Source organism: Vulpes lagopus, unplaced genomic scaffold (genome assembly GCF_018345385.1).
Source record: "Vulpes lagopus strain Blue_001 unplaced genomic scaffold, ASM1834538v1 ctg48, whole genome shotgun sequence".
Lineage (NCBI taxonomy): Eukaryota > Metazoa > Chordata > Mammalia > Carnivora > Canidae > Vulpes > Vulpes lagopus.
In genome coordinates, this window is record NW_024570855.1 from 382,907 (window position 1) to 410,260 (window position 27,354).

At 51.2% G+C, this 27,354-nt stretch overlaps 1 protein-coding gene across 2 annotated transcripts in view; it reads left to right on the forward strand.

The window, feature by feature from the left end:
• Positions 1-3,638: 3,638 nt before the first annotated feature.
• The window catches only part of IREB2 (iron responsive element binding protein 2), a 42,350-nt gene continuing 18,634 nt past the window's right edge, over positions 3,639-27,354 (forward strand). Inside the window, exons 1-8 of one of the 2 annotated variants that reach the window (XM_041742413.1) lie at positions 3,639-3,793; positions 5,268-5,357; positions 19,267-19,432; positions 20,696-20,833; positions 21,889-22,107; positions 23,906-23,975; positions 24,705-24,888; positions 25,821-25,960. In XM_041742413.1, coding sequence (XP_041598347.1) covers positions 3,763-3,793; positions 5,268-5,357; positions 19,267-19,432; positions 20,696-20,833; positions 21,889-22,107; positions 23,906-23,975; positions 24,705-24,888; positions 25,821-25,960 — 1,038 coding nt within the window. In that variant the 5' untranslated portion in view covers positions 3,639-3,762. The remainder of the gene's footprint in view (positions 3,794-5,267; positions 5,358-19,266; positions 19,433-20,695; positions 20,834-21,888; positions 22,108-23,905; positions 23,976-24,704; positions 24,889-25,820; positions 25,961-27,354) is intronic. The other variant, XM_041742414.1, reaches the window with a different exon arrangement.

The following is a 27,354-nucleotide window of genomic DNA, read 5'->3' on the forward strand; positions in this document are numbered from 1 at the left end:
CTTGATCCTGAGACTCCAGGATCACACCCTGGGCCAAAGGCAGGTGCTGAACCACTGAGCCACCCAGTTTGGTAGTTTCTTTAACACTAAATATGTAATTACTATACAACTCAACAGCCGTGCTCTTGGGCATTTATTACAGGGAGATGGAAATTTATGTTTACACAAACACCTGTACATGAGTGCCCTTAGCGACCTTATCCTTAGGAGCCCCAAATGGGAGATAGCCCAAATGTTTCTCAGTGAGGGATGGTTGACAAATCGTGGTGCATCCACATGACGGGTGCTACTTAGCAATAAAAAGGAACCAAGTAATGATAACAATCTTGATGACCTCTTGGGAATGACATTGACTGAAAAACACCCGGTCTCCAAAGGTTAGACAGAGCGTGGTTCCATTCGTATAACACCGTTGAAATGTTGAAATTACAGAAATGGAGGGGCGCCTGGGGGGCTCAGCAGTTGAGCGTCTGCCTTCAGCTGAGGTCATAATCCCGGGGTCCTGAGATCGAGTCCCACATTGGGCTCCCTGCATGGAGCCTGCTTCTCCCTCTGCCTGTCTCTGCCTCTCTCTCTCTGTCTCTCTCTAATAAATAAATAAATGAATTTTAAAAAAGAAAAAGAAATTACAGAAATGGAGAACAGATTGGTGGTTGACCAGGGGTCAGTGTACAAGGGAGGCGGGTGTGATTATGAAAGAGCAACAAAAGGGAGCCTTGGAAACGGTCAGTATCTTACGTGGCTACAGTCATGTGAGTGATAAAATCACATAGAATTACACACACACACACACACACACACACACACACACCCTGGCAAAGGAGCAGGTGTAAAACTGCTCGAATCTGAATGGAGTCAAGGACTGTACCCAGCTCAGTGTCCTTACTGTGCCACCGTGCTGTCACGCCAGGGAAGTCTAGGTGAAGTGTACGCAGACTCTTTATTACCTCTTACCCCTGCATTTATTTATTTATTTTTATTTATTTTTATTATTTTTTTATTTTTTAAAGATTATTTACTTATATATGATAGAGAGAGAGAGAGGCAGAGACACAGGAGGAGAGAGAAGCAGGCTCCATGCAGGGAGCCCGATGTGGGACTTGATCCCGGGATTCCAGGATCACGCCCTGGGCCAAAGGCAGGCGCTAAACCGCTGAGCCACCCAGGGATCCCCTACCCCTGCATTTAAATCTGCAATTATCATAAAATAGAAAGGTCTTAAAACAGATGAGTTAAATATTAATAAACTTGTGTTGTTGTTGTTTTTAAAGGCAACGAGTCCAGCCACAGGACACTCGGTGATTGATCTAAGTTAGTGCTTCTCAGTGGAAACAAGACATTCAGAGAACGGGAGGGTGGTTTGGGTTGTGACCGTGGTGGGGGAGCACTTCTGGCGGTTGATGGGTGTGAGATTGCCCGCACTGCACAGCGCACAATTGCACAAGAGTCACACAACCTCCCCCACCGAACGCGAACGCTCTGCCAGATGTTCAGGTCGGTCACACACAAACAGGAAAACAGTAACAACAGATTTGTTTATGATTATTTGAACCCAAAACGTAGCCCCATTTACAAAATATGAGTAATCCGGGTATGGTTTTAATGTACACTGAATTTCCCAGGTGTGCAAATATTGCACAAAAAGAGGAAAGACTGTTTTACTTTGGCACTTTACCGAGAACTGTTCACTATTTCAAAACATCAACAGTGAAAATGCTTCCAATATTTGAGTCATCAACACATTTTTGTTAGTCTCTGGTCACGACATACATGTAACGTATGTGCGCTTATCATACACGTATCTTCATATATATGCACAATATATTTATTCCTTATTCTGGAACATCAAATGTAGATGAAAAAACGTTTAAATTCTGTGAAACTATTATAATTCGATGCAAGCATCCGATCACATCACTATGTAATGTAGCAGGGACATGCTGTGTGTCTGTATTGCAATAATATTTTCTGATAAGTTACTTACTTTTTCCTTTCCTTTCCCCTTCTGTTACAGTTAGGCACCATGTAGATTATTTTATTGTTTTGTGTAAGTTCTATTATCTGTGGATTTCACGCCAGGATGGTAAAGGGGGACACTACAAAGTCACGTGCCTTGAAAGGGAGTGTTGGGTCTGAGTGGGTGGAGAGCCGCCATCTGGTCAGAGGTCCCCCGAGGATCTTCAGGAAAGTGCGCCCTTTGATAGAGACACATGCACGCCCTGGGGCGCTCCGCTGGCCCAGGCCTGGGGCTTGCACTCTTGGTCTGGAGGTCCTGAGCTCACGCCCCACTTGGCCGAGGCGCCTACATACAAACTGGTAATAGGGCGTGGGGGGGGGGGCAGCCCAGGGAGTCTGCGGTTTAGCACCTGCCTTCAGCCCAGGTCGTGACCCCGGGGTCCCACGATCGAGTCCCGCGTCGGGCTCCCTGTGTGGAGCCTGCTTCTCCCTCTGCCTGTGTCTCTGCCTCTCTCTGTCTCTGTGTCTCTCGTGAATAATTAAAAATCTTAAAAAAAGAGAGAGAGAGAGATGATCTGCACCATCTCCCCTCCTGGGTCGGCGAGTTCCAGGACGGCATGTTTGTGTAGGATGCGGTCATCTCACCACCATGAGGTGACAGGTGTGAGCAAAACCAAAATGCTGGAGTGTGAGGCCTAAATACGGAAGAGGCTTTGGCAGTGCGACTGATGTGCTGCCCAGCCGGGGAACTGCCTGCTGCGGACTCGGGGACACGACTGTCAATGATTCCGGGTCTGGGTCCCTTAGGCCCCCGCCACCGGGTACTTGCGTGCGGCTGAAAGAACCTCACTGAAACACGGGACGTACGGGAAATGAGCAAGTACAGTCAAGTAACAAGCACATTACCTGGAATATAGGGTAGGGAAATGAGCTCTGGGGTGCAGATGGACCCTGGGGGGGAGCTGCGGGGGTGCAGGTGGACCCTGGTGGGGGAGCTCTGCGGTGCGGGTGGACCCTGGCGGGGAGCTGCTGGGGTGCAGGTGGACCCTGGTGGGGGAGCTGCTGGGGGTGCAGGTGGACCCTGGTGGCGAGCTCTGGGGTGCAGGTAGACCCTGGCGGGGAGCTGGTGGGGGTGCATGTGGACCCTGGGGGGGAGCTGCTGGGGGTGCAGGTGGACCCTGGTGGGGGAGCTCTGGGGTGCGGGTGGACCTGGGGGTGAGCTGCGGGGGCTGCAGGTGGACCCTGGTGGGGGAGCTCTGGGGAGCAGGTGGACCTGGGGGGGAGCTGCGGGGGTGCAGGTGGACCTGGGGGGAGCTGCGGGGGTGCAGGTGGACCTGGGGGGGAGCTGCGGGGGTGCAGGTGGACCTGGGGGGGAGCTGCGGGGGTGCAGGTGGACCTGGGGGAGCTGCGGGGGTGCAGGTGGACCAGGAAGCATCCGCAGGGAACTAACTGCAGCCAAAGGAACCTGCGAGACGGGCCAGCGCGGGAGCCGCGGGGGCGCGGACCTGGGCTCTGCCGCAGCCCGACGTCAGGGCAGGAAGAGAAGCAGCCGCCCGGGACTCGGTCACGGCCGCCCCGCCCCGCCCCCCCCCCGCCCCCGGGAGCGCCGCCCCGCGCCTCCCTTTGTTTCGCGTCCGGAGATCTCGCGACAGCCGGGCGCCAAGTCCCGCGAGCACGGGCGCCGGCGCTGCGGCTCTCGCGGTGTTTGCGCGAGACTCTGCCCCCGCCGCTCCCCGCCGGCCCGCGCCCGCCTCCCGCCTGCGGCCGCCCTCCCCGCCGCCCCCCGGGGTACTATGGTCGCCGGCCATGGACGCCCCAGGTGCAGGTGCAGGTGCAGGTGCGTGGCCGCGCCCCCCGCCGCCCCCCGCTCCCCCGCGCCCCCCGGGCCCGCCGCCCGCGCCCGGCCTGCGCTGCCCCCGTCGGCCGGCGGCCCTGGGGCGGGGGGCGGCGGCGTCCTGGCCGCGGCGGGGGCGGGGCGGGGCGGGGGGCAGGGGCGCGGCGGGGCGGGGAGGGCGGCGGCGCTCGAGGCGGGGGTGGGGGGGCGGGGGCGGACGCTGCGGCGCCGGCGCTCCCCAAGCCTCCTGCCCTGGGTCCCCGGCTCCCCTCCCCCCCGCCCCTCCTCTCCCGGACCCCCGCCCTCCCTCCACTCCCCCTACGCCTCCCCCCTCCCCGCCCTCCTCCTCCCCCATCCTCCTTCCCCCACTCCTCCCTATTCTCCCCCTCCCCTCCCCCTACTCTCCCTTACCCCCTGTCTTCCCTCCTCCCTCCCTTCCCCCACCCCTTCCCTCCTCCCTCCCCTCCCCCACCCCTTCCCTCCCCCACCACTCCCCCACCCCTTCCCTCCCCCACCCTCTTCTCTCCTCTCTCTCCCCTACCCCCTTCCCTCCTCCCTACCCTCCCCCACCCCTCCCCCAGGCCTTCCCTCCCCCACCCTCTTCCCTCCTCTCCCTCCCCTACCCCCTTCCCTCCTCCCTACCCTCCCCCACCCTCTTCCCTCCTCTCCCTCCCCTACCCCCTTCCCTCCTCCCTACCCTCCCCCACCCCCCTCCCAACTATCCCCCACTGCCCTGCACAACAGCCAGAGAGAAGCTCAGGCTCTCCCTCCAGGGGGCTGCGCCCCTGCCTTGTCCACGGGGCCCAGGGGCCTGCCCCCAGGATGAGTTTGCACAAAATACCCAAGGGCCCGCTGCCTGGACGCTTCAAGCCGGGGGGCGCCCCAGTGATGAGACCCCAGGTCCCTGACCTGGGCCCCCAGTTCATGTTCCATCACAAGGAATCTGCTGATTTACCAGATGTTCCATCATTTGTTTCTATGTTCAGCCTCACCACCCAGCATGCCTTGGGTGCTATGTGGTGTTTGGCTGGGGTCTGCATTCTGTCCTGAATGCTCCGTGAGAATCTGTCCCATTATTTTTTTTAAAAGGCAGCTCCCCAGCGTGATTGCTGCGTCCTCAGATTGTTGTGTCTTCCCCAGACGCCTGTGCAAACTCAAATCATTCTTGTTCCTCCCTTCCCCATGTTCTGTGTTACCACCTTTCAGGAGTTAATTTTTTTACCTGTTTTTATTTGACCAATACCGCAGACCCTGGCCATGCGGGATCGTTTGACTTTAAGTTAACAAAAATTGAATTTTAAGATTCAGTTCCTCTGTGGCTGTAGCCACGAGTGGCTGCTCACTGGACAGTACAAACAGAGAACATTTGCGTTGCTGCAGAAAATTCTGTTGGACAAAGGGAGTTTCTAATATTTTCATTTCAGATTAAGGTATTCCATAGCTGTATTTTAATAAAACTGTAAATTTTTTTTTCCAGGACACCCCTTTGAGTACCTTATTGAAACATTGAATGACAGTTCATGTAAGAAGTTCTACAATGTACCTAGACTTGGAGGCACCAAGTATGGTAATGTCGCTGGAATTTGGGGGGGGAGGGTGTTTAGTTTGTAATAATAAAAATACATTTGTTAAGTCGAGCTGAAGGAATTTTAAATGTACTCCCACCATGTTGTAGCAGGTAAACCTACACATACCTCTAACATTTTAAAGGCTCCTCTTTGGGGCAAATTGTTTCGAGGAGGGTGTAAGCGTATACCTTTACTTCTCATTTAAAAACGTAAGTACATTTAGGAATTTTTTTTTTCTCCTGCAGGGAAACTAATGCAATTTAAAAACAGCAAAAAAGTCTGATGATAATCTCCGCGTGTAACGTGCACGCTTTACTTTCTCAAGTGAACAGTGTCCACAGTCCTTCACCTGTCCTACCTGGAGAGCGGCCGTGGCCAGGCCCCACTGCTGCGACTTGTGCTCCAGTACAGGCCGTGCTTTGCCTTGGCCTATGCGCCAGCGCTCTTGGCGGACCCTCGCAGGTGCCCGATCAGGGCCAGACCTCTCACTGACATCTCAGAAGAGTGAGCTCGGCACAACCCTAGGGTATTGGATGGAAGTCTTGACGTTAGTCAATCTGTAGATTTTGATGTATTTAAATATCCTAGACTGCCAATAGCAGGGTTTTTTTTTTTTTACATCATGAGAAGATTTTAATATTTTGGAGAAGAAACCTGTCTTAGAATTAGGTTGCCTTAAAAAATAAAAGGTTCTCCAGAATGAGAACAGAATCCTTTACCTTTTATGGTTGAGTACAGTGGTTTATATTAAGAGAAGTATGTAGTTTGGTAGGTGCCACGTGTCTTTAATTCGCATCTATCTTACACTTTCACCAATGATGAGTTTGTATTAGTTTTGAGAAGGGAGCACCTAAATTGCTTAATGTAAAAAAGATCTTTTATTTACTTTTATTTTTTTCTAATATTTAGTGATTGAGGCCTGCAAGTTTCTTAACCCGTATTTTATAGTTTAATAAATAAAAGAACACACGTGAGGATATTTTAAAAGTTGGGCATAAGTTCTTCCTGTGATAATTTGTGGAAATGTGCCCACTTGAAGATGGCCTGTATTTGCAAAATGCGGAAAATCTGTAGGAAACTATCAAAAATAAGATGCGTTGAAAGAGAATGCTTAATGATGTAAAAGCTAAATTTTGTCTGTAAAATAAGTTTTTATGGGCATCTGGAGGTAAGTGAGTTTCAGAGTACTCAGGGTTTTTATAACCGTGATAAAGACAATAATGACATCTGTAAATATAAATGCCTTCAAAACAGAAATTTGACTTTAATTACATGGGATTAAATCCTTGTTTTATTCATAGAGTGGTTATTATGAAAAGCTTATTAATAATTACTAAAGCAATTTCTTAGTAATTACTTGAGGGAATAAAATTTGAAAGAAGAATGGACTTGGAGAGACAGAAGTAACTGGAGTAGAAGGTTGTTTTGCTTGTTTATCGTCAGAGCAGGAAGCTTGTGTTGCCCTTTGGAGAGCAGGTTGAGTGGCCGTGCTCGCTGTGCTCAGGGACCTGCGTGGACAGTCGGCGGGGCCCGGGGCCTGGAGCGAGCCGGCGGGGAGAGCTCGCTGCTGGCCAGGGGAGGAGGGACGGCAGGCCTCAGGAGCTCGGGAAGGCCTGCAGCCTGTACAGTGACTTTAACAAATGGAGGTTTATCTTTCTCACGAAGCAAGAATCCGGATTTGGCAGACGGGGACTGTAGCGCACCTGGGGGGGGGGACCCTGGGGGGGAGCTGTCCTCCAGGACCCAGGACCCAGGCTTTTTTTCTGTTTTGCTTTCGTTCTTTTGGTGGCAGATAAATAGTTGCTGCACCTCTGGGCAGTGCTTGTGTTCTAGGTGGCTGGAAGGGAGGGAAGCCCCTGCCTTGGCCCGTCACTGCTGCCCTCCCCTTCCAGGAAGCTGGTGGGCAGAGGCGATAGCATCCCAGCTTTTACGGGGACGTGCGGGGTGGAAGTGCTGGAGTGGTGGGGGCACAAACCAGCCTGGATTCCTCCTCACGGCTGTATCTTCCCTCCCTCCGTCTGTCTTCCCATAGGGCACGACACAAATCATTTGGTTTCTGCTCTTTGACTGCTGTTGGATCTTTCTGCTCCCCAGGTGTATACTCCTGGTATCTGTGGAACTGGACACATTGTGCGTTTGGATTCCATTTGGGTCTTCTGTAATTTCACTTCTGGCAAATCACCTTTTTAGCGACACAGAGCTGCCTGTGTGGCCCTCCGGCGCCCCAACTACAGCCTTGGAGATGTCGAGGCACTGTTGCCGTGGTTCTCCAGAATAGTCAGAGGCTGCTTCCTGAAGGAATGAGGACTTGAGATGATGTTGAACAGAGCGGTCATAGAGGACAGTCCGTCCTCGGGGAGTTGGGCCCAGGGCAGGCCTTAGGCCAAGCGGAGGGGAAGGTGTGTGTGTGGAGGGGCGGGCTGCGGGAAGGCTGGGGGAGGGTAGCTGTTCCCCAGCAGTGGGCCCTCCTGTCCTTCCGCCCACCACCCTGTCTGTGACCTCCCTGACCCCATGGGTCTCTAACCACTGGCCTGCAGTAGAGCCAAGGCATGGTTCGCTAAATCCTGACCTGCAGCCTCCCCTCCGAAAAAGTCTGTTTAAGTTTTTAGGAGAGTTTTTTTTGATAAGAAATTAGATTGTGGTTGAGAATCACAAAAAGCATTACAGGTGGTGCAGTAGCAGGCGCGTCGTGTAAATGTAAATATAGGGCTACTTTTTTTTTTTAATTTTTTAAATTTTTAAAATTTATTTATGATAGTCACAGAGAGAGAGAGAGAGAGGCAGAGACACAGGCAGAGGGAGAAGCAGGATCCATGCACCGGGACCCCGATGTGGGATTCGATCCCGGGTCTCCAGGATCGCGCTCTGGGCCAAAGGCAGGCGCTAAACCGCTGCGCCACCCAGGGATCCCTAAACGGGCCACTTTTAACAGAAATGTGGTGAACGTTGTAGTGTGACCTTTGTTTATTTGTTTACTTGCTGTATCGTGAACATCTTTCCACGTCCTGGAAGACGAGCGTCCCGTGCTATCTGATTGGGTTTGGTTTCTCAGTCCGGGAGTGAAGTCAAGGTCGCAGGGGTTACCTGTGCTCTTCGACAGCCTGGGATGGCTGCGCAGGCCGGCATGCGCGCCGCGGGCTGGTGAGCAGCTGTGGGCTGCGGAGGCTGTCGCCAGCTCTTCGACGTTCACACGCAGCTGCTCTGTATGTGTTATGTTTCGGTTCTGATGTGAGCTTGTCATTTTACGGTGTTAGTGGATCGGAAGCCTCGTCGGCGTTTTTCTTTCCTACTCTTACTGTATACTTCGTGTTCAGGCTTCAGACTTGACGTAAGGAGCAGGAATTCGTGGAAAGGTGTTACAATTTCCAGACCTCCAAGGTGCAGGGAGGAAGCACAGTCCGTGCTCGTGGGGACGAGGATTTCTAAACCAGAGGCTGTTCTTTTTGTCACGTGAAGGCTGCGCGGTTTCTTTATCCCCTTTTCTGTTTGAGTAGCCACCCTCCATCGCCTGTCTCTGCGGCCCACGTACTCCTCTTGTGCAATGCCCAGTGTAGCCACTGCTGGCCACGATGTTGCCATTGTCCTACCGGCTAGTTAAGACCGGTTGTACCCGTAGCTGACCTTATCTATTGCCTGTCGCTTTAACCTAGTTTGGCTGGGCTGACACATGTCTGTCACTGGGGCAGTTACCTTGTTGGAAGGGACACAAGTCCGTGTTTGCTAATCGTGTCTCTGCACTGGACTCTGGGCAGGGCTGTGAGGGGTTAGCGATGACATGACGTGCTTGCGGAGTGGACATGCAGTGTGTACCTCCAAGGATCCCTTTGACCTAACATGACTCTGCTATTCCAGCGACGACCATGGACCCACCCACCCTCCACATGTTGTCCCCGGCTCTGTTGATGTTAACTCTGCTTTTGTTGACGTTTTCTCTTCTAGATTTTGGCCCTTTGGGTGCCGAGATAGACACCCCCCACCACAGGTGAAGAAAGATTGTCAAAGTACTGAGCTCCCGGGCTGGGGAAGCGTGGCCCTACCTCAGGAAGATGGGCCTGGGCCACACTGGAGGAAGCTCGTGTGTGTTCTCTCAGGGCTTCAGATTTCTGCGCCCCCTGCTCACTGCAGCCCAGCCTCTGCCCCCACGTGGCGGCTCTGAACACCCTTCCAGTTCGCTCAGTCTGTGTCCTCGTTGCAGATTCTTGGGAGAGAAATCTAATTGTTCTGTGTGTTTTTTTCTCACGAGACTGTTGGTCATCGACCTGCCGAGGATTGGCTCCTGCCTCGGTGCCATAGCCAGGGAGGTAGCAGGACGCAGGCCTGTCGGTTCCCCGGAGGCAGTGTGAGCAGGTGCCACAGGTGCATCTGTTGTGTTAGCGGCTAGCGCCAGGTGACGTGCTCGGGACAATGGGCACACTGGGTGCTTCACTTCGTCAATAATTGGTGCTACTTTTCTTATTTTCTCCACCTTTGTCAGTGAGTGGGGGAAAAACTAAAAAGAAGCAGGAATCTTTTCTTTTTCTGCTTTCTCAGACTCTTTTCGTGGCAGTATATATTTTTTTAAAACAGGTCAGGTCTTTACTGGAAATCTATCCTATCTGACCTGCTACTAGTTGGACACAGAAATGAAACCTGGACTCTGATCAGACACAGGCCTGAGTTAATCCTGTTGCCAGATCTGAGGGGTTACGAGACCTGGAACAGTTTCTTCATCTTTTCTCGAGCCCCCGGCCTTGACCAGGGTTTTAGGCTCGCCCTGTAGCTGCTCCGCAGGTTCTTGCCCACTGCCTGGCCCGGTCGTAGTCTAGACTCCAAACTCCCTTCTTCGGGGCTTTAGGCAAGCCTGGAGTGTTTTTCACTCTCCCCCCTTCCGCCTGTGTTATTGTCCATCCTGTTTAGTTTCTCTAAGGCCTGCTTGTTAGCCAGTTGTACTGGAATTGCCTGTGGGTGATGTCTGCACCTGCTGTTTAAACCTGGAGTTGTCGCTTGTGAGACATTAACAGAACCCTGTTGTGTGGTCTGCACGTCTTCACTACATTGCTTTGTGGTGGGCAGGAAACATAGTTCTGTTTCCACTTTATACACATGAGAGAAATGAGGCTAAAAGTCTAGGTGATTTGCCTGAGGTCACGTTATCTTGTAAGGGAAGAGATGTGGTCTCGTATCTTCTGATTTCCCGGTTTCATACTGTTCTGTTTCCCAGCTCAATCACAGTAGTGACGGAAGCACCAGCAGGGATTGTTTGCCCTTGCCATTCTGTCCTGTAAGTCGTGTTGTCACCACTTGACCAAGGTCCCGCTCCTGATACCGTTACTGTATTGGTGGTGGAGGACCATTTTGAACTCACAGCCTTGATTTTGAAGCCTGTACTTGTAAAACTGTTGTGTGCTCATGCGTACAAGGACCACAGAGGCCACCTCAGCAAGTGGGTGGCCCGGGGGGTGGGGGGCTGAGAGAAGAGCAGGTGCCCGGTGTACAGGGGCAGGTGCTGCTCGTTGCCAGCAGAAAGGTGAGGTTGCTATCGTAACATTTTCTGATTTATGTTTTATTTTTAAGAAGCCAGAACTTTGGATTCACATGTGAAAAAATTCTGTTTTTTCCGTGTTGGAAATTTAAATGTAAGGTGTTGGGCTCTGTGGAACACGCACAGTGGGTCTGCAGGCCAGCAGTCTGGCCCCCACGCTAGGAGGTGGCAGCAGCCATTCAGCCTTGAGCAGGAGGCTCTGCAGTCCCGGAGGCCAGGCTGTGCCTTCCCTCAGCTGCCCGCTGGCCTCAGAGTAGCCCTCAGCATCCTCTTTCAGAGCCTGAGCCACCTGTTGGATCTTCCACTAAGTAATTGATCAAAAGGATATCAGTTGTTATCAGCTCATTTCAGAAGCGTGATAACACGAATTATCATACTTTCCCAGTTTCAGTTACCAGTTTGTCCTGGTTCCCACATGTCTTTTTGATAACCTATCCTTAGAGGATTAGCTTTCTGGGTTCATGGAATTCTAGAAATTTCTGGTTAGAAGAGGAAGAATCAACCTAGTCTGCTCTTCTACTTTGTGCACAGATGCGTCAACACTGTTTAATTCATTCGGATGACATCTGTTGGATACTCACCTGTCTCTGGTGAGTGTAAGACGGCTGGGAGAGCATCTTTGTGCTGGAGAGAGAAAGCACACGGTTTAGTAACAAAGACTAAGTGCAAAGCCCTTAAGCACAGTCTTTGGTCAGTCCCAGCAGCCTGGGTCCACTCAGGTAGGACGGAGGAGCGTAACATAAATCCTCTTGATCTGTGATGGCAGAGTAGTTGTAAGATACAGGAGACCTTAGGGTCCCGTAGGGCTGCTCGAGAGCACTCAGGGAGGGGCCCACGCGAACGGGGTGCAGATCCCCTTGGACTAGGTGTGGCTCAGCCCCCAGGTAGCAGCAGGATCACTGGTGTGGCGGTGCTGGAGCTGGCCTGGGGTTGCTGGGCAGGTGGCAGGCACCGCCTGGGGCAGCCACTTAGGTGGCTGGCGGCTGCGGCACAGGGATGCACACTGAGAACGGGCATTGAGACGGAGGTGGCAGGTGCCTGGGCCACGCGGGGGCTTGCGGAGGAGGCCCAGAAGCTGGCAGGACTGGAGTGACTTGGTCCACGTAGCGGCACAGGCAGACGCCCTTGGGAGTGTGCAGCTGGCCTCGCAGATGCTCTGGCTGCGGAGCGGGCGGGCTGGCGTGCGTGTGTGGGTACCTCTTACACGGCACATCATAAAGTGTGTCCACGCTGGAAGATGTGTGTAACTTCGGGAACCTTTCTGTCTCCGTGTGATGTGCGGAGCGTCTAGACAGTGGGGGGACCTCGGTCATGAATGGACGGGCTTCCTTCATTCTTAAGAAAATATCTGTCAGGTACCTACGTTTGAATAACCGTCGTCCATCTGTTCTTTCTGGTGAAAATGGTGTTCTTTGCAAGAAGTATCTGGTTTAGCTTGCAGTTCAAACGATGACGCGAGAGTTCCCCCGAGCAGTCACACTTTGGTGTTGAGCAGAAGTGCTGTCTACACACTGTCAGTCTTGTCATCTCAGCAGTTGAGATTTAATAAAAGTAACACTTTTCTGCTTCATCAAGGACATTCGTCAGTGAAGCTGGTATTTTGTGTGAGAACGAACAGTGGGATGAGCATGAGCACTGTGTGCTACCTCCGCCTTGAGCTCTGCTGTGACACCAGTGGTTTGCGCACCATTGTTTTCACACCATCGGCGCCTGTGTCTAAGCGGTGACAAAGCAAGTCATGTCTGAGCTGACCTTGCAGATTCCTGAGAGAATCTTAGGGGCCTTCAGGAGTCCAGGGACCACTGGCACAGGGTGAGCGTGGAGGTGGAAGGCAAGCTAGGGGGTCTGGGTGACACGTGATGTGGTGGTGCCTTGGGCTGGATCTGGAGGTGGTGATAGGAGGAGACAGGTTCGAAGGATGTGTGAGAGGCGTCCAGGATGATGGCTAGCTCGGGCGTGTGCTCCGGGTGGGTGCTGCTGCTGAGGCTGCTGCACAAGGGGACACGAGGACGTGGTGGTGTGGGTGGGCGGGTGGTGGCGCAGGGTTTGGTCCAGGTGCTGCGGAGATTGGGAACATCGCAGCATTCAGGGAGAGGTGTTCACGAGGTGACCAGGCCTCTGGCTGCAGAGGCACATTCTGAGACTGGGTGCAGAGTCTGGTGAAGCCATAGGAGCGATGAAAGCTCTTGAGGGAAGAGAGAACGGGGCGAGAGGGGAGTTAGACGTGAACGCTGAGCGATGCCAACGTCTGAAGATCGGGGTGAGCACGGGGGGCGGGGCAGAGGCCTGGGGGCTCCGTGGGCCGACCTGTGACCCTGGATCTGAGGGTTGTGAGCTCAGGCCCCACGCTGGGCGTAGAGCTTCTTTAAAAAGTAGTAAAAAATAAAGAATAGGCACAGATGTAGAGGCTGGCCAGGAAACCGAGGCAGGGCTGCCAGGCGTGTTAAGGTTCGTAGAGGATCGAGGCTCTTACTCTCCTGCCAGTGGACGAGTTACCCGACGTGGTCTCAGGTGCAGGCAGAGGCCGTGGGCGGGTCAGTACCCACGGCACAGGTGCCAGCATTTCTCTCGGCTTCCCAGGCTTCTGTCTCAGCGGGTGATCTCGAAGAGGGGCAGATCGCAGTGGCGGGTGTGCCACAGGAAGGAGCCCAGACAGGACAGGGGCACGCCTGCCTTCTGCCCCAGGAGCCGCTGCCCTGATCTTCCAAGTCTACTTGCTGTGTTAACACTGTTTAAAAAACATCCCGGGGCAAGGGCAGCTGCTGTCTGTGCGAGGCGTGCTGAGCTGCGAGGCAGGAGACCAGAATGCGGCCTTCCCGCAGCCTGTGCAGGCTCTGCGGGCGGGAAGGTCCCGACGGGCGCCCTGGTTGGCCCTGCTGGACGTTGGCGAGGGTTAGGCTGGAGATCACATCGGTGTGGGCAGAACAGAGAACGAGGCTTAGAAAAGTGGGCCTTGGGCAAACCTCGTGGAGGTTGGAAGGAGAGCACATGGCTGCTGTGTGTGGGCCAGGGGCTCACAGCCACGGGGTGGGCGAGTCCAGGGGCCTGAGTGGCCAACGCGGGAGAGGGGGATGGGTGACTCGGGGGCCTGCCGTGTGCCCACAGGAACCCCCAGAGGGGAGAGCGCCTCCTGGGCCGCCCCACACTATCTCCCGCACAGACGAGGAGCCCCAGGGGCAGCTGGGCTCAGGCGGGAGGTGCTGGAGGTGGGAGTGGCCCGGCCTCGTTGGGGGGACGCCAGGAGCACAGAGGACCTTGCAGTCACGTGCTCAGCTGGCGCCCAGCCCTCTGGGTGCTGCAGGGCTGTCCCTCCTCTGCGACACTGGCGTTAAACCAGAGTGGGCTATTTCACACCTGCTAGAACAGGTATTACATGAAAAATGCACAGAGAACCTGCTACGTTGCTGGTGGGAATGTAAGATGATGCAGCCACTTTAGAAGACCGTCGGACAGTTTCTTAAATGCTAAACGTACGTTCACCATGTGCCCCAGGAATTCCCCCTTAGGAATCCGCCCAAGAGAAGTAACACCGATCCCCACAGAGGTCTGCGCACGAGAGCCGAGCAGCATTATCACCATAGCTGGAGACTGTGTCCATGCCCTTCGCTGGGTGCGCAGGTCCACACAGTGGGTTCTGTTCAGCGGGAGCAGGGCTCGGGCCCGATGTGCGGGCAGCGCGGACGCACTGAGGAGCGTGCCTGGGCAAGCACCAGACACGGCTGAGGGACCCCCTGTGTGCTTCCTGGGAACGGAACTCGCCGGAGGCGGCGGAGCTGTAGAGATACCGGCAGCCGGGGGTGGGGGGTGGGGGGGTGTTCCGTGCAGCGGAGAGGAAAGGGCGGTGGGGCAGGAGGCAGACTCCTGGGAGGCAACACCTTGCTAGCGTCCGGCTCCCAGCAGGGAGCTGTTAGGAACGTGCTGTGGGGCTCAGACTGAGACAGGCCAGGGATGGAAGAGCAGAGGGCCAGTGAGGGAGCGGCGCCCCGTGAGTGCGCATCCGTGTGGGACGCCTGTTGCTCCCTGCACCCTCTGGTTACGGCTCGGGGATACCTGTCTCTGGGTCACCGTCAGGGGTCAGGTGCCCTATGTAGGTGAGCGCCTCAGCCTCTCCTCGCCGGGCCTGAACCAGTACCTGCAGGTGTCGCTGTTAGAGTAGTTGAGGCAGATGGGGTGTCTGGGGGCAGATGGGGCGTCTGGGGGCTCAGCGTCTGCCTTGGGCTCGGGGCGTGACCCCGGGGTCCTGGGATCGAGTCCCGCATTGGGCTCCCTGCCCAGTAAGGAGCCTGCTTCTGCCTCCCCTTGCCCTCTGCTCCTCCCTCTGCTTGTGTGTGTGCTCGCTCTCTCATAAAGAAATAAAATCTTAAAAGAAAAAGATAGTTGAGAAAGAATATCGTGTGAGTCATTACTGCGTAACTGAGGAAAAGCTTTGTGCCCTAAGGCAACAGTAAACGTGTATGTCTCCCAGCTTCCTTGGGTCTGGAGAGTGGCTGCAGCCGTCCTGGCAGGGGTTCCCAGGAGGGTGGCCAGGTGCTGGCCGGACGCGCGGCCACCCGAAGGCATGGCTGGGGCTGGAGCATGTGCTGTCAGGCCGCCCTGCCCACCCACAGCTGGCGCCTGGGCCCCCAGCGCGCTGCGCTGTTGGCTCAGCCCAGAGGGAGCAGTCCAGGAGGGGAAGGCTGATGCTGGGCCTTGCACCTGGGCTCAGAGGCCCTGTCGCCCCGCCATCCCTGGGCTGTGGGCGGATGCAGGGCGGGGAGGAGCGCAGAACTGCCAGGAGGCCCGAGGGGTGGCAGATGCGCCTCTGCACCTCCCTGCAGGTAGTTCCCCATGTTCACGCAGCTCTGCAGGTTACTGAGGAGCGTCACTGGCATCCCCATTAGTGGTTTTCCATGTTCAGCGTCGCGGCCCCTCCACTGTGCAGAGCCAGCAGGTGGCCCCTCCCTGCTCCGTCTCCCGATCTCTTAGACATCGCGGCCGTGGGTTTGGGTCGTCAGTATCCCGTGTTGATGTTATTATGGCTGTGGGGTAAACGGCTGCGTCTCGTTCCTCATACAGCTTTGTTTTTTTTCCTGGGAGTAATCCTTGTCTCTTTTTGTCTGCTAAGTTTCGGTATCTTTATCAGTAATTCCTCCCCAAACTCTCCAGAAAAACTGAGCTCCTGGTAGAATCAGGTAGTCTGTTAGTTACGGCCTCGCCCTTCTCTTGGCAGCGTCCCCCCGGACGTCCCAGTGCGCCCCACGGAGACGGACAGCATCCTGGCCCGCGTGCTTTCCTGTTCTCCACTGACCTGGGGTCGTCGGGCGCCTCCTCCCGTAGCTTCCGGGAAGTACGGGGTTTGTGGCCTTGTGCGATGGACGGTGGCCTGTGCATGGAGGTCTCTAGGCTGGAAACAGATTTCACCTGAAATCTCTTTATTTTTTTTTTAATGATTCTATTTATTTATTCATGAGAGACACAGAAAGAGGCAGAGGCAGAGGCACAGGCAGAGGGAGAAGCAGGCTCCATGCAGGGAGCCGGATGTGGGGCTCATCTGGGTCCTCGGGGTCATGCTCTGGGCCGGAGGCAGATGCTCAACCCCTGAGCCCCCCGGGGCACCTCTGTGAAGATCTTTAAACAAAAAATATTCCTGACGCCGGTTTTCCAGAACAATTAACCATATAGAAAACTGGTCTGCATACTTGGTTCTGTGATCATGTTTCCCTCAGTATTTCCAAGTGTTTATAAAAAAATGTCTCCTGGGCAGCCCTGGTGGTGCAGCAGTTTGGCGTCACCTGCAGCCTGGGGTGTGATCCTGGAGTCCCAGAATCGAGTCCTGCATCGGGCTCCCTGCATGGAGCCTGCTTCTCTTCCTTGCCTGTGTCTCTGCCTCTCTCTCTGTGTCTATGAATAAATAAATAAAATCTTTAAAAAAAAAATGTCTCCCCTGCAGTTCCTCGAGGTTTGGCGGACTTCCTTGTGTTTTGATGGAGGTAGGATGAAAGCTGGTACTCAGGAGGCACCTGCTGTCATGGCTGGAGGGTTTACGGGTCGGGCGCTCCCGTGCGCCCTGTGGCCCTCCCGTAGCCCTCGTGGGGTCAGACTTGGCGCCAGCGCAGGTCCGGGCTCCAGCTGGTGATTCTGGGTGTGCAGTGCTGTGTCTCTTCACTTAACACTCCCTCATCTTTAACTGGTGTGAGTTAAAATTTCAATCATAAGATTAGGGACACAATCATAACCCACTGTACATTTGTCAGCCAGTTATCAACATTTGCCGACCTTTTGTTTAAAATATTTCACGGTTTCCATGACCTATAAATACACTTGAGCATACATCTCTGATGTGTGAAGGGCCCTTAAAAAGTAAGTCTCACTGCCTTTGTTTACCTGAGAAAATTAACGGTGATTCCATAATGATCTAGAACCCAGCATCCCAAGAGGGCCACGCAGCATTGGCTCATCCCATCTCCCGAGTCCCCGTCCGTCTGTGACCTTCGTCCTCTTCCCTCTTCCGCCGTCTTGATGTTGAGGAAGCCGTGTGTGTCGCGCTGTGCAGGTTTGGCTGGTGGCTCCGTGGCGTCCTCCCGTGCCCGTGGGGGCTGCTGCGTGGACGTGCTGTGTTCGCAAGGACCCCGCGGCTGGGGCTGCTCTGGCGGGGGCTGGCCTGCCGTCTCTGCGGGAGGCACACGGTATCTCTCCTGCCCCGATTCCGCGAGGCCGCACCTGTTCTGAGTCCACGTTTGCTCCCACCGGATAGTCTAGTGATGTCCGCATCCTCTCGTCAGGTGCCTGCACATGGGACATGTTTCCAATGACCTCGTTCCCCTTCTCTTCGCATCGGCTTCAGTTCTGTGAATAGGAGCTTGCTCTGCACCATTTGTTCCTTGAAATTAGGACCAGATTATTTGACTGATTTTTTCCCCCCTTTGTGAGTTTTCAGGGTCCTGAGCTGCTCCAAGAGCTCGCATTGGCCGTCAATGAAGGTCTTTTCAAAGAGTCATTGGGAACTAAGGGCCATCTTTGTGTTAAATACATTTCAGTGAGTTTCTGTCATTTTTCATTTCGACGCTCTCACTGCCCCATCAGCAGTGACATGATGCTTTCTGACCCCAGAGGGTGTCGCGGCCCATGTCCTGCTGGTGGTTCCTTCCTCCCAGGAGGATGGTCATTAACGTAGCCGCAGGCCAGGGGCCGGGGACACTGCGTGTGCACTGTCATGTTTGGGCCATTTTCACGGAACACAGCTGGAAACATATTTTTTGGAAAGAGAAAAATAATGAGTTTGTACCTATGATTCAAATTGGAATTTTTTTTAAGTTAGCCACTCTGATTTTATATTTCTTTATCATTACTTTTCTCTTGGTTTCCAGCCGTGTAACAAAACTGCTTTTAGTTTTCCTCTCGTTACATACACGACGACCTCAGGTTGCCTGTCGGTAGTAATACCTGAACGCAGTTGGCTTTCTTTGTGGATTTTTTGGTCTGTATTACGTGACCCGCTAGGGAGATACAGCCAAAATACTGTGGGAATAGATGCTAACTTTCCTGTTTGTCCTTTCGTTCTTTCTGGGGGAAAAAAGTACATGCTGTTTTTTATGTAATATAGTTTTATTATTTTTTTAAAATACTTAATATATTTAAATATATTTAATGTATGACTTTAAATTTTTATATTTGACATCTGGAAACATGAATCCTTACACCTTTTTTAATGGCTTTTCTTACTGAAATGGCAGGGTGCTGTAAACATGGTCTTGCACTGCTTTTTCTTGGAATCTCACGTTCTGGAGGTCACTCCTTACCGTAGGCATCATCATTCCTGTGGACAGCTGCGTGGCACTCTGTGGGGTGGGCTGCTGGCCTGCTCAGCCAGCCCCACACGCTCATCTTCCCTTTAAGCTCTGAGGACACACTTTCACGTGGGAACACCTGCTGTGGGACTGGCGTGTGCCTGAGACCTCGAGGTGCTGAAGTTCCCTCTGCAGTGTGCTTACCTGGGGACTCGAGGCTCAGGAGCCGTGTGCATGAAACGAATTTGGCTCATAAGCACCCTAAACCAACCGCTCTTGATGGAAATCTTGAAAGTCTTTAAAATTACTGCACAATCTAGGGATGTTTTTGTTACTGTGTTTAATTCTGATTTTCCTGTGTCTTCCCTGAATGTTCGGTGCCAGGCAGCTCTTTAACGAAGGTTTACTCTGCTTTCTCGGAGCCTCAGCTTACAGTATGGGAAAGCCAAAGCGATAGCAGGCCCGTGTTAACCGTAAGCTGGGTTTTCCTCCGTGTTCATGGAGGGTGAACGTTTTTTTTCTACTGAGAAAAGTGCATCAGTGTCTAACTTCTTGCTGTTGCGGATCTTCAGTGTGTCCCTGAGACTCGTACGTCACTAACCGTGATACTCTCTGGCTCAGGTGCTCTGCCTTACTCGATACGGGTCCTGTTGGAAGCTGCTGTGCGGAACTGTGATGGCTTCCTGATGAAAAAGGAGGACGTCATGAACATTTTAGACTGGAAGACCAAACAAAGCAGTGTCGAAGTGCCCTTTTTCCCTGCCCGTGTCCTACTTCAAGATTTTACGTGAGTAATAGAGTATTTCCTTCTGAAAATTCAGACTGCCTGATACTTGGCTCTTTTTAATTCTGAAGATGAGTTTGTAAGTGTAAAGAATTGTCCTTTCTAAACTTAAAGCAGTTCATTAAAAATTAGGCACTCGTTTCTTACCCTCTCTACTGAAAACCCGCTGTTGTTGGAGTCGGCCTGCTTGCCGTCTCCGTGAGCGGGCCTCTCAGACGTAGCTCGTGCAAAGCCTAACTGCCCCACTGCCGTCCCTGTCCTCATCTGTGCCGTCACAGGACATGCCCCGTAGCCTCCAGCGTACGGCGGGAACGTGAGGATTAGTCGTGACTCGTGACTCCCTTCTTTCCTTCCCACCTCATCCAGTCTGTCGGCAAGCTCTGAGGACTTGACCTTGACACGTGTCCTGAGCCCAGGCACCTCTTACCATCTGCACCGCCACCCTGGTGCTGGTCCTGTGCTCTCCCCGCTCGACTGCCGCTGTTAGAGTCTCTAGCTGGTTCCCCTGCTTGCACACTGACCATCTGTAGTTGTCTTTTCACAGCAGATCACGTGACTTAATTCAGACTGTCAGCCAGAGCCTTGCCGTTCCCCTGTACGCCAGGGGAGCATCCATCACACTTAGAATAAAATCCAAACCATAGCCTGAACCACGTAGCCTGATCTGAATGTCTAGGAATGGACCGTGGGGAGAGTTAACCTTTAACTGAGTTTTGAAGGGGCTGTAGGAGAGTTAGCTAGATAAATAGAGCATCCCCCTCACCCACCCACCAAAATCTGGTTTGTATGCCACTGTTGCTTATGCCCTGTGCACGCTGCTGCTGCAGTACGTAGGATGCTGTTCTGTGGTCGCGACTACGTCTTCCCTGCAAACTCCTGTCTCTTACCAGCCTGTCCCATGGTGTCTGGAGGCATGTTCGTCTAGTCGAGAGCTTGGGGTCGTTGAACGCACTGGGAGGGAGCGGGTATCATAAAATTTAAGACAGGGAGAGAATTCTGTAGATAGTTCTTGAAGTTTTCTCATGCCTCTAAAAGTTGTCTGTTGTGGTGTTTGTGGCACATCTGTCCCTGAGCACACAGGTTCTCAGGTAACAAGGCTAATTCTCATTAAACCAGGAGACATCGAACTCTGGAAAACAGGTGCATAATCTAACATGAGTGCAAACTAGAAAGGGATATTTTTAGATATGAGAGTGAATAAGTATATTAATTACTTGAGTGTAAGGAACAATTCAAACCATAATTTCATCATTTTTTACTTTTTAGTGGAATACCAGCAATGGTGGATTTTGCTGCTATGAGGGAGGCAGTGAAGATTCTTGGAGGTGACCCTAGGAGAGTCCACCCTGCCCGTCCGACAGATCTCACAGTTGACCATTCTTTACAGATTGACTTCAGTAAATGGTACATTAATAGGATAGAGATATTTGTGAAGGCAGCAGCGAGGAGCCAGCAACAACTGGGTGGGGCAAAGGGAGTAGAGACAGTTCCTGCCTGGGTGAAGGCTGCCACATTTAGGATCCACTGATCTATAAAAAGACCTGGTGGAATTCACGTATTGATGAATTTTTTTAACAGAGTCTGAATTTAAAATGGTATTCATGTTTGTTAATCTCTGCTGCCATTTTGGATAGAAATGTATGAGCCTAGAACCTGTTCCGTGGAGCAAGTTCATCTTCAGTATCTTTTATTTTTTAACCTACTTGCCTTCGAGAGAGAATCTAAAGACGGGAGCGATGAATGTCTTTAATTGGGGATTAAAATCATAGTGCTTTCTCGGGCGCCTTGGAGGCGTCGCGTTTGAGCATCTGCCTGCAGCCCAGGGTGTGACCCCAGGGTCCCGGGATCAAGTCCCGTGTCGGGCTCCCCGCATGGAGCCTGCTTTTCCCTCTGCCTGTGTCTCTGTTTCTCTCTCTGTCGCTCATGGATAAATAGATACGGTCTTTAAAAAAAAATCATAATGCTTACTTTAAAAAAATTCTATTTTTCCTTATGTTGAAATACATTTCTTCTGTTTAAAAGGTCCCTGTGACTGGGGTTAAACTAGATAAGACCTAAATTCTCTTGTGCTCTTTCGCATGGACCTAGACACAGTTGTGCCAGCACACGGGTGCTTTCACCCTCTAGATTAGCACTGTGGTTCTGTGCAGCTTTTAAGTTACTACCTGGGGAAAAAAAAACATTTAGGTGCTTGATAAGTTATTTAAATTGTCATAGAAGTATATGAAAATGATTTCCTTGGGCACGTAGAATTGTGTTTTCATCTCCATAAGTTTAAATTACCTATTTGTTCTTTTGTAATCTGAGTTTTGCTTTTGAAACCTGAGTTAAATGCTGTATTATCGTGTGAGCAACATTTAGCTAGTTCCAGATAACATTGCCAAGTGTGTGCTTTTTGAAAAGCTAAATTTCTGTCATTTTTAAATGGCTTTATTCTGTTTCCTTTTTTGGCGTGCTAGTGCAATACAGAATGCTCCGAATCCTGGAGGTGGTGACCTGCAGAAAGCAGGAAAACTCTCTCCACTCAGAGTGCAGCCTAAGAAGCTTCCCTGCAGAGGCCAGACTACCTGCCGTGGATCCTGCGACTCTGGAGAGCCGGGCCGAAACTCAGGGAAATTGTCTTCACAGATTGAGAACACGCCCATTCTCTGTCCTTTTCATTTGCAACCAGTGCCTGAGTATGGGATTTTTAAAAAATACTTATCATTGCCAGGTTATTTTTCAGTTAGAAAAACCCCATTTGTCCTCTGTCCGCTCCTGCTCCGTATGATGGACGTAGCTTCTTCACACCTGCAGACGTGTGTGTCCTACTTTCCTGAACGAAGTCAGTTAAGACTTCATCCTAAACAAAGTCTGAATCCCGCTGTTTCATTTCCTTAGGAAGAAAACCTTAAGATTTTTCTAGAAGTATATTTAATTTTTGGACTAATACAGAAAGATGGGATTTTATCTTAAACTCTGAATTTTTTATTTTAGTGAATCTGTACCTTTCACATGCTCTTTATTCATTCACATTTCTTTTGTGAATTCTCTATTTATTTATAGCTTTAGCTTTTCTCTTACTAGGTTTCTTGTTTTTTCCAATTTCATGAGGAGCTTGGTGTTAAGAATATTATAATCTAAAAAGCCCTCTTAGGTAAGCAATTGCCTAGATGCTGCTCTGGGAAGCAGTGAATCTGCTCAAGAAAGAATTCTGTTCTGAGGAGTTGGTACAGCTACTTGTGCCAGTTGTTAGGGTACCTGTTCACGTTCAAGATGGACATCTCTTCTTACACACAAATCAATTTCCCGAAAAGGAAGACTTACTGATTCAGATACCGTGGATTTATTTTTAATTAAAAATGCAATCTGATGCAACATTTCCCCTCAGTTTTGACTCCAAATCACACAGAATTTGGATGAGTTGGACTGTGGTCCCCGCCTATAGGAAAATAGTGGCCCTCTCCTGTGTGCTTTGGCGCGTCCGTATCCATTACGGACCCAACAGGAAATGGCAAGGTGGGAGGTTGAGAGTATACGTTTGGCCCTTGAAATTGATGCCCAATTGGAAGTGGGGTTCTGAGCTAGCAAATGAGGGGCACTCTACGGTCCTCGCCGTGGAGAGGCACAGTAATCGCGCTGGCTCCGGATAGCCGTGCTCCCAGAGTCCTGAGGAAAATCTCCTCGAGATAACGCTGTGGCTTCAGGGGATCACTCAGCAATGAATTAGTCTAGTAATCTTTGTGGGTTTTTTTTTTTTTTTTAAGTTGACATGTAAACAGCTGTAACTGGACCCTGGAGGACACAGTATAATTTTAGTCATACTGACATCCTAGTCAGCACTTGATTACCAGCTGGCAGGTGAAATAAACAGCCTAAAACCATTTTTTAAATGTCCATTAGATCTTCCTAAAAGTGGCACAAGTGCTGACTGTTTTGAGGTGGATTGTTTTTACCTTAGTCTAGGTAATGCACATAAAATGTGCCTATAATCTATACGAAGTAAACTCCTTATACGTAAAATAGTGCTTTCCACTACAAGCATTTTGCCCAAAGCTTTCTAGACATGAAGTGACGTTGCACCATTGGCCCCGTGCTCTGTCCGTGCCCGGCGCCCCGCTGAACTGGCACCGGCGCAGGCGGGAGGCAGCGCATGTGCATGTTGACGTGCACACTCTGCCCTCTTCTGGCGGGGGACGTTGATGGGGGTACCTTGATGGGGGTTGCAGTGTTCCTGATAGCTTCAGTCGGCTCGCTTGCGCCGTGTGTTAGTGCAGTGTGGGGCCTGGGGATGGAGGAGCTCTGGAGAGAGCTGCCTACCATGCTGTTGAAAGCAGAACTTCCTTGTGGGAAGAAAACAGGATTCTGAGAAGTCTGTCTAGTAAACTGCCATTCCGGGAATTTTTACAATGTGCTTGTGTGTGCGTCAGAATGAATACTTAGAAATAAGTCTTTTCTGTGATGCGTACGTTTAATGCCGGCCCTTCTTCCTTTTAGACCTGAAACAGTGTTAAAAAACCAAGAAGTAGAATTTGGCAGAAATCGAGAGAGGCTTCAATTTTTCAAGGTACAAATGATCTGGAGGAAATTTTTACACTGAAATTCACACAATATTGATAAGTATACTTTTTATACCCTTTAAATTAGTAGTTTTTAAATGCTTTGTGGTAGTAGAACGTTTTCTTCCTTCAGATAAAATCTTGTTGGAGGGCAGCCTGGGTGGCTTAGCGGTTTAGCGCCGCCTTCAGCCCAGGGCGTGATCCTGGAGACCCGGGATCGAGTCCCACATGGGGCTCCCTGCATGGAGTCTGCTTCTCCCTCTGCCTGTGTCTCTGCCCCTCTGTGGGTGTGTGTGTTTCTCATGAATAAATAAATAAAATGTTTAAAAATAAAAAATAAAAAAAAAATAAAATCTTGTTGGAAAAAAAAATTATAAAATAAAGTCTTGTTGGAAACCCCAGTATATAAAACAGAATGAGACTCAGTGGCTGCCATTCAAGGTTGCTGGGAAGGCCTGTGCCTGGGTCCCCCTTCCTGTCCACCAGGCCTTAGGGCACAGTTGAAAACTACCACTTATCTGGACTATTGGAACAATTCTCTCTGACTTAATTTTGCCTTAATAATCTGCAAAATGAGTATGTTTAGAGTTAGTCTCAATGCTTGTCTCTGTGTATACTGTCAAGTTTGATCATTTGGAACATCAGTAAAATATTTTTAGTGTCAATATTTGTATTTTTATTGTGAGCCCACATTGATATAGTAATGCTTGGATTTCTTGAATTTAAACATAATATAGTGGAGTTCAAGAGTTTTTAAGAACGTGGCTGTAATCCCTCCTGGAACTGGAATGGCTCATCAAGTAAACTTGGAGTATTTGTCGAGAATGGTTTTTGAAGAAGACGACCTCCTCTTCCCAGACAGTGTGGTTGGCACAGATTCTCATATAACCATGGTGAATGGTTTGGGGATTCTGGGGTGGGGTAAGTAAACCACTAAATGTACTTCCCTTTGGGGGGACCTGGCATCAGGAACGTTCTAAAGGAACATAAGTAGCAGGTCTTCGTAGCGGTTTCTTCCTCTAGAAAAGCAGCAACAAGATGCCCCGGGTGTTCACAGAGTGACTGTAGTTGACGTGGTTCCTCCCGTGCTCGAGTCCACATTCGTCAGGACTCCACACCCCTTGCATTCCAGGCCAAGGCCCTTGACGGCCCACGGCCTCTGGCTGTTCACGCACACTTGTCTCAGAGTCCGGGGCTTCCCCAGTGGGCTGTGTTGTTAGGTCCCCTGGCTTGGTCCAGGCTGTTCCCTCCAGCGGAACACGCATACTCTTTACGGGTTGTTGACCGTCTTGTCTTCATTGTTAGACTCAACTGCTTGAGGTTCACAGGTTCTGGGGTCTGTTCACATCTGTGTGTTGAGCACAGTACAGTACTCGGTGTAATAAATACTAAACGTTCATTGAATTTAATGGAAAGGTAGGGGATCCCTGGGTGGCACAGCAGTTTGGCGCCTGCCTTTGGCCCAGGGCGCGATCCTGGAGACCTGGGATCGAGTCCCACGTTGGGCTCCCGGTGCATGGAGCCTGCTTCTCCCTCTGCCTGTGTCTCTGCCTCTCTCTCTCTCTCTCACTGTGTGCCTATCATAAATAAATAAAATTTAAAAAATAAAAAGATAAAAAAAATAAAATAAAATAATGGAAAGGTAAACGCCAGGTTTTTCTCAACCCCGTGAGTGGAGCCCTTCTTCTGAGGAGCCTTGGGTCCCTGTCCACAGTAACAGCGGCAGTGTGGCGGCTCTGTGGGGTCTTTGTCAGTAAGACAGGCTCATGGAGCGTTTGGGGATTTTGATGTTTCAAGAGAACCTACGTTACCTTTAAATGTGCTGTGCTCACCGTCTGTCTTTGTCCCTCCAGGGGTTGGCGGCATTGAAACCGAAGCAGTAATGCTTGGTCTGCCAGTTTCTCTCACACTCCCGGAGGTGGTTGGATGTGAGTTGAGCGGCTCGTCAAACCCTTTTGTCACATCCATAGATGTCGTGCTTGGCATTACAAAGGTAATTGTGCCAATCGTACAGGGCCCCTCGAGGGCGAGGTTCGGGTCCGCGCTGCGTGCTCTGTGCTCTCGCCTTCTTGGCCGTGGCCTCGTAGTGACCATCACAGGAGCGGCCGCACACGCAGAACCCTCCCTGGGGGTTACTTACTAGCGTAAGTACAGACACGCCTGTGGGTGGTGGTCCCTTGACCTGTTAACTCGTTCAGTCCTCAGTACAAGCCTGGAAGAGTGCTCCTGTGACCACCCCCATTTCAGTTCCAAGAAAACAGGCACCGTCAGGCTCTATGCCTTGGCTGAGGGTCACCTGGCTGAGCACTGGGGGTGCACCAGGACGAGCCTGGGCTCCCGGCCCTTACGCCTGTTGACCGTGTGATTAGAGAATCATGTTTAGGAAAAGTGCGTCTCCTTTAATCGTTTGCCCTCTAAAAGCCATTCACTGGAGAATAATGGACTGTTAGAAATGTGGAAGTGTCAAGATTTTCTGTTTCGCTGTTTTAACACTTTAACGGATTATATAAAAACTTTTCTGAATTTTTAAAACATTGGTTGTATACATTTAATACACGTATGCTAGAGTTTCCTAGTGAACAGTAATTTGTAACTCTCCTAAATTTCTGGTTTTCACGAACTCTTTGAATAGGAGTAAGTCCATTTTGTTAAATAAACGAGAGTGGGAAATATCCCACCTGCACCTCCAGCTTGGATTCTGGAGTCTCTACCTTGGTTAGATTATTGATCCAAAGACTCTCCAGATTCTCTGCAGAGAAAGAAATGGTCCAGCCGCCCGGTCAGCATTTAGTACGGACCCACGGACCCTCTTCCCTAATTGAGAACATACTGACGCCTTGCAGAAGTGACTGATCCCGTGTATGGTGCTGGAAGATTCAGAAGTTAAATTGAGAATTGCAGGGTTGTTCTAAAGGAAAGAAGTATGTTTTCAGAGAACTCTGTGCTTCCTTTGGATGACCTGAAAATTAGTGCAACTTTTTAGGCCCCCGGCTATAATTTTTTATAACAAGATCACAGGTCTATTTAAAAAATGTGGCATATTGGTACAAACATTAAATCTATCATGAAGTTTACATTTAATAAATGTTTTTCCTCCTGGGGTTCTGTCCTATTCATGATCTTTACGGATTAATCCTGTATCAGTTTTCAAAACGTATATTGTGGCACCTCATGGATTTGTTGAAACAGCCTTAACTTTAGTCTAAAAATGTTGTTCTGATCCTCGGAACTGTAACTGGGTATAAAGAAGCAACTTAGCCTTTTACAAAAGAATGGATCAAATGGCCGGTAGCGCCTCTGCACTGTTGGGGCTGGGTGTTCCTTGCGGGTTCAGGGTAGTCTTGTACAGTGACCTCCCTAGGCTTCTCTTGCCCCAGGCGGAGGCCG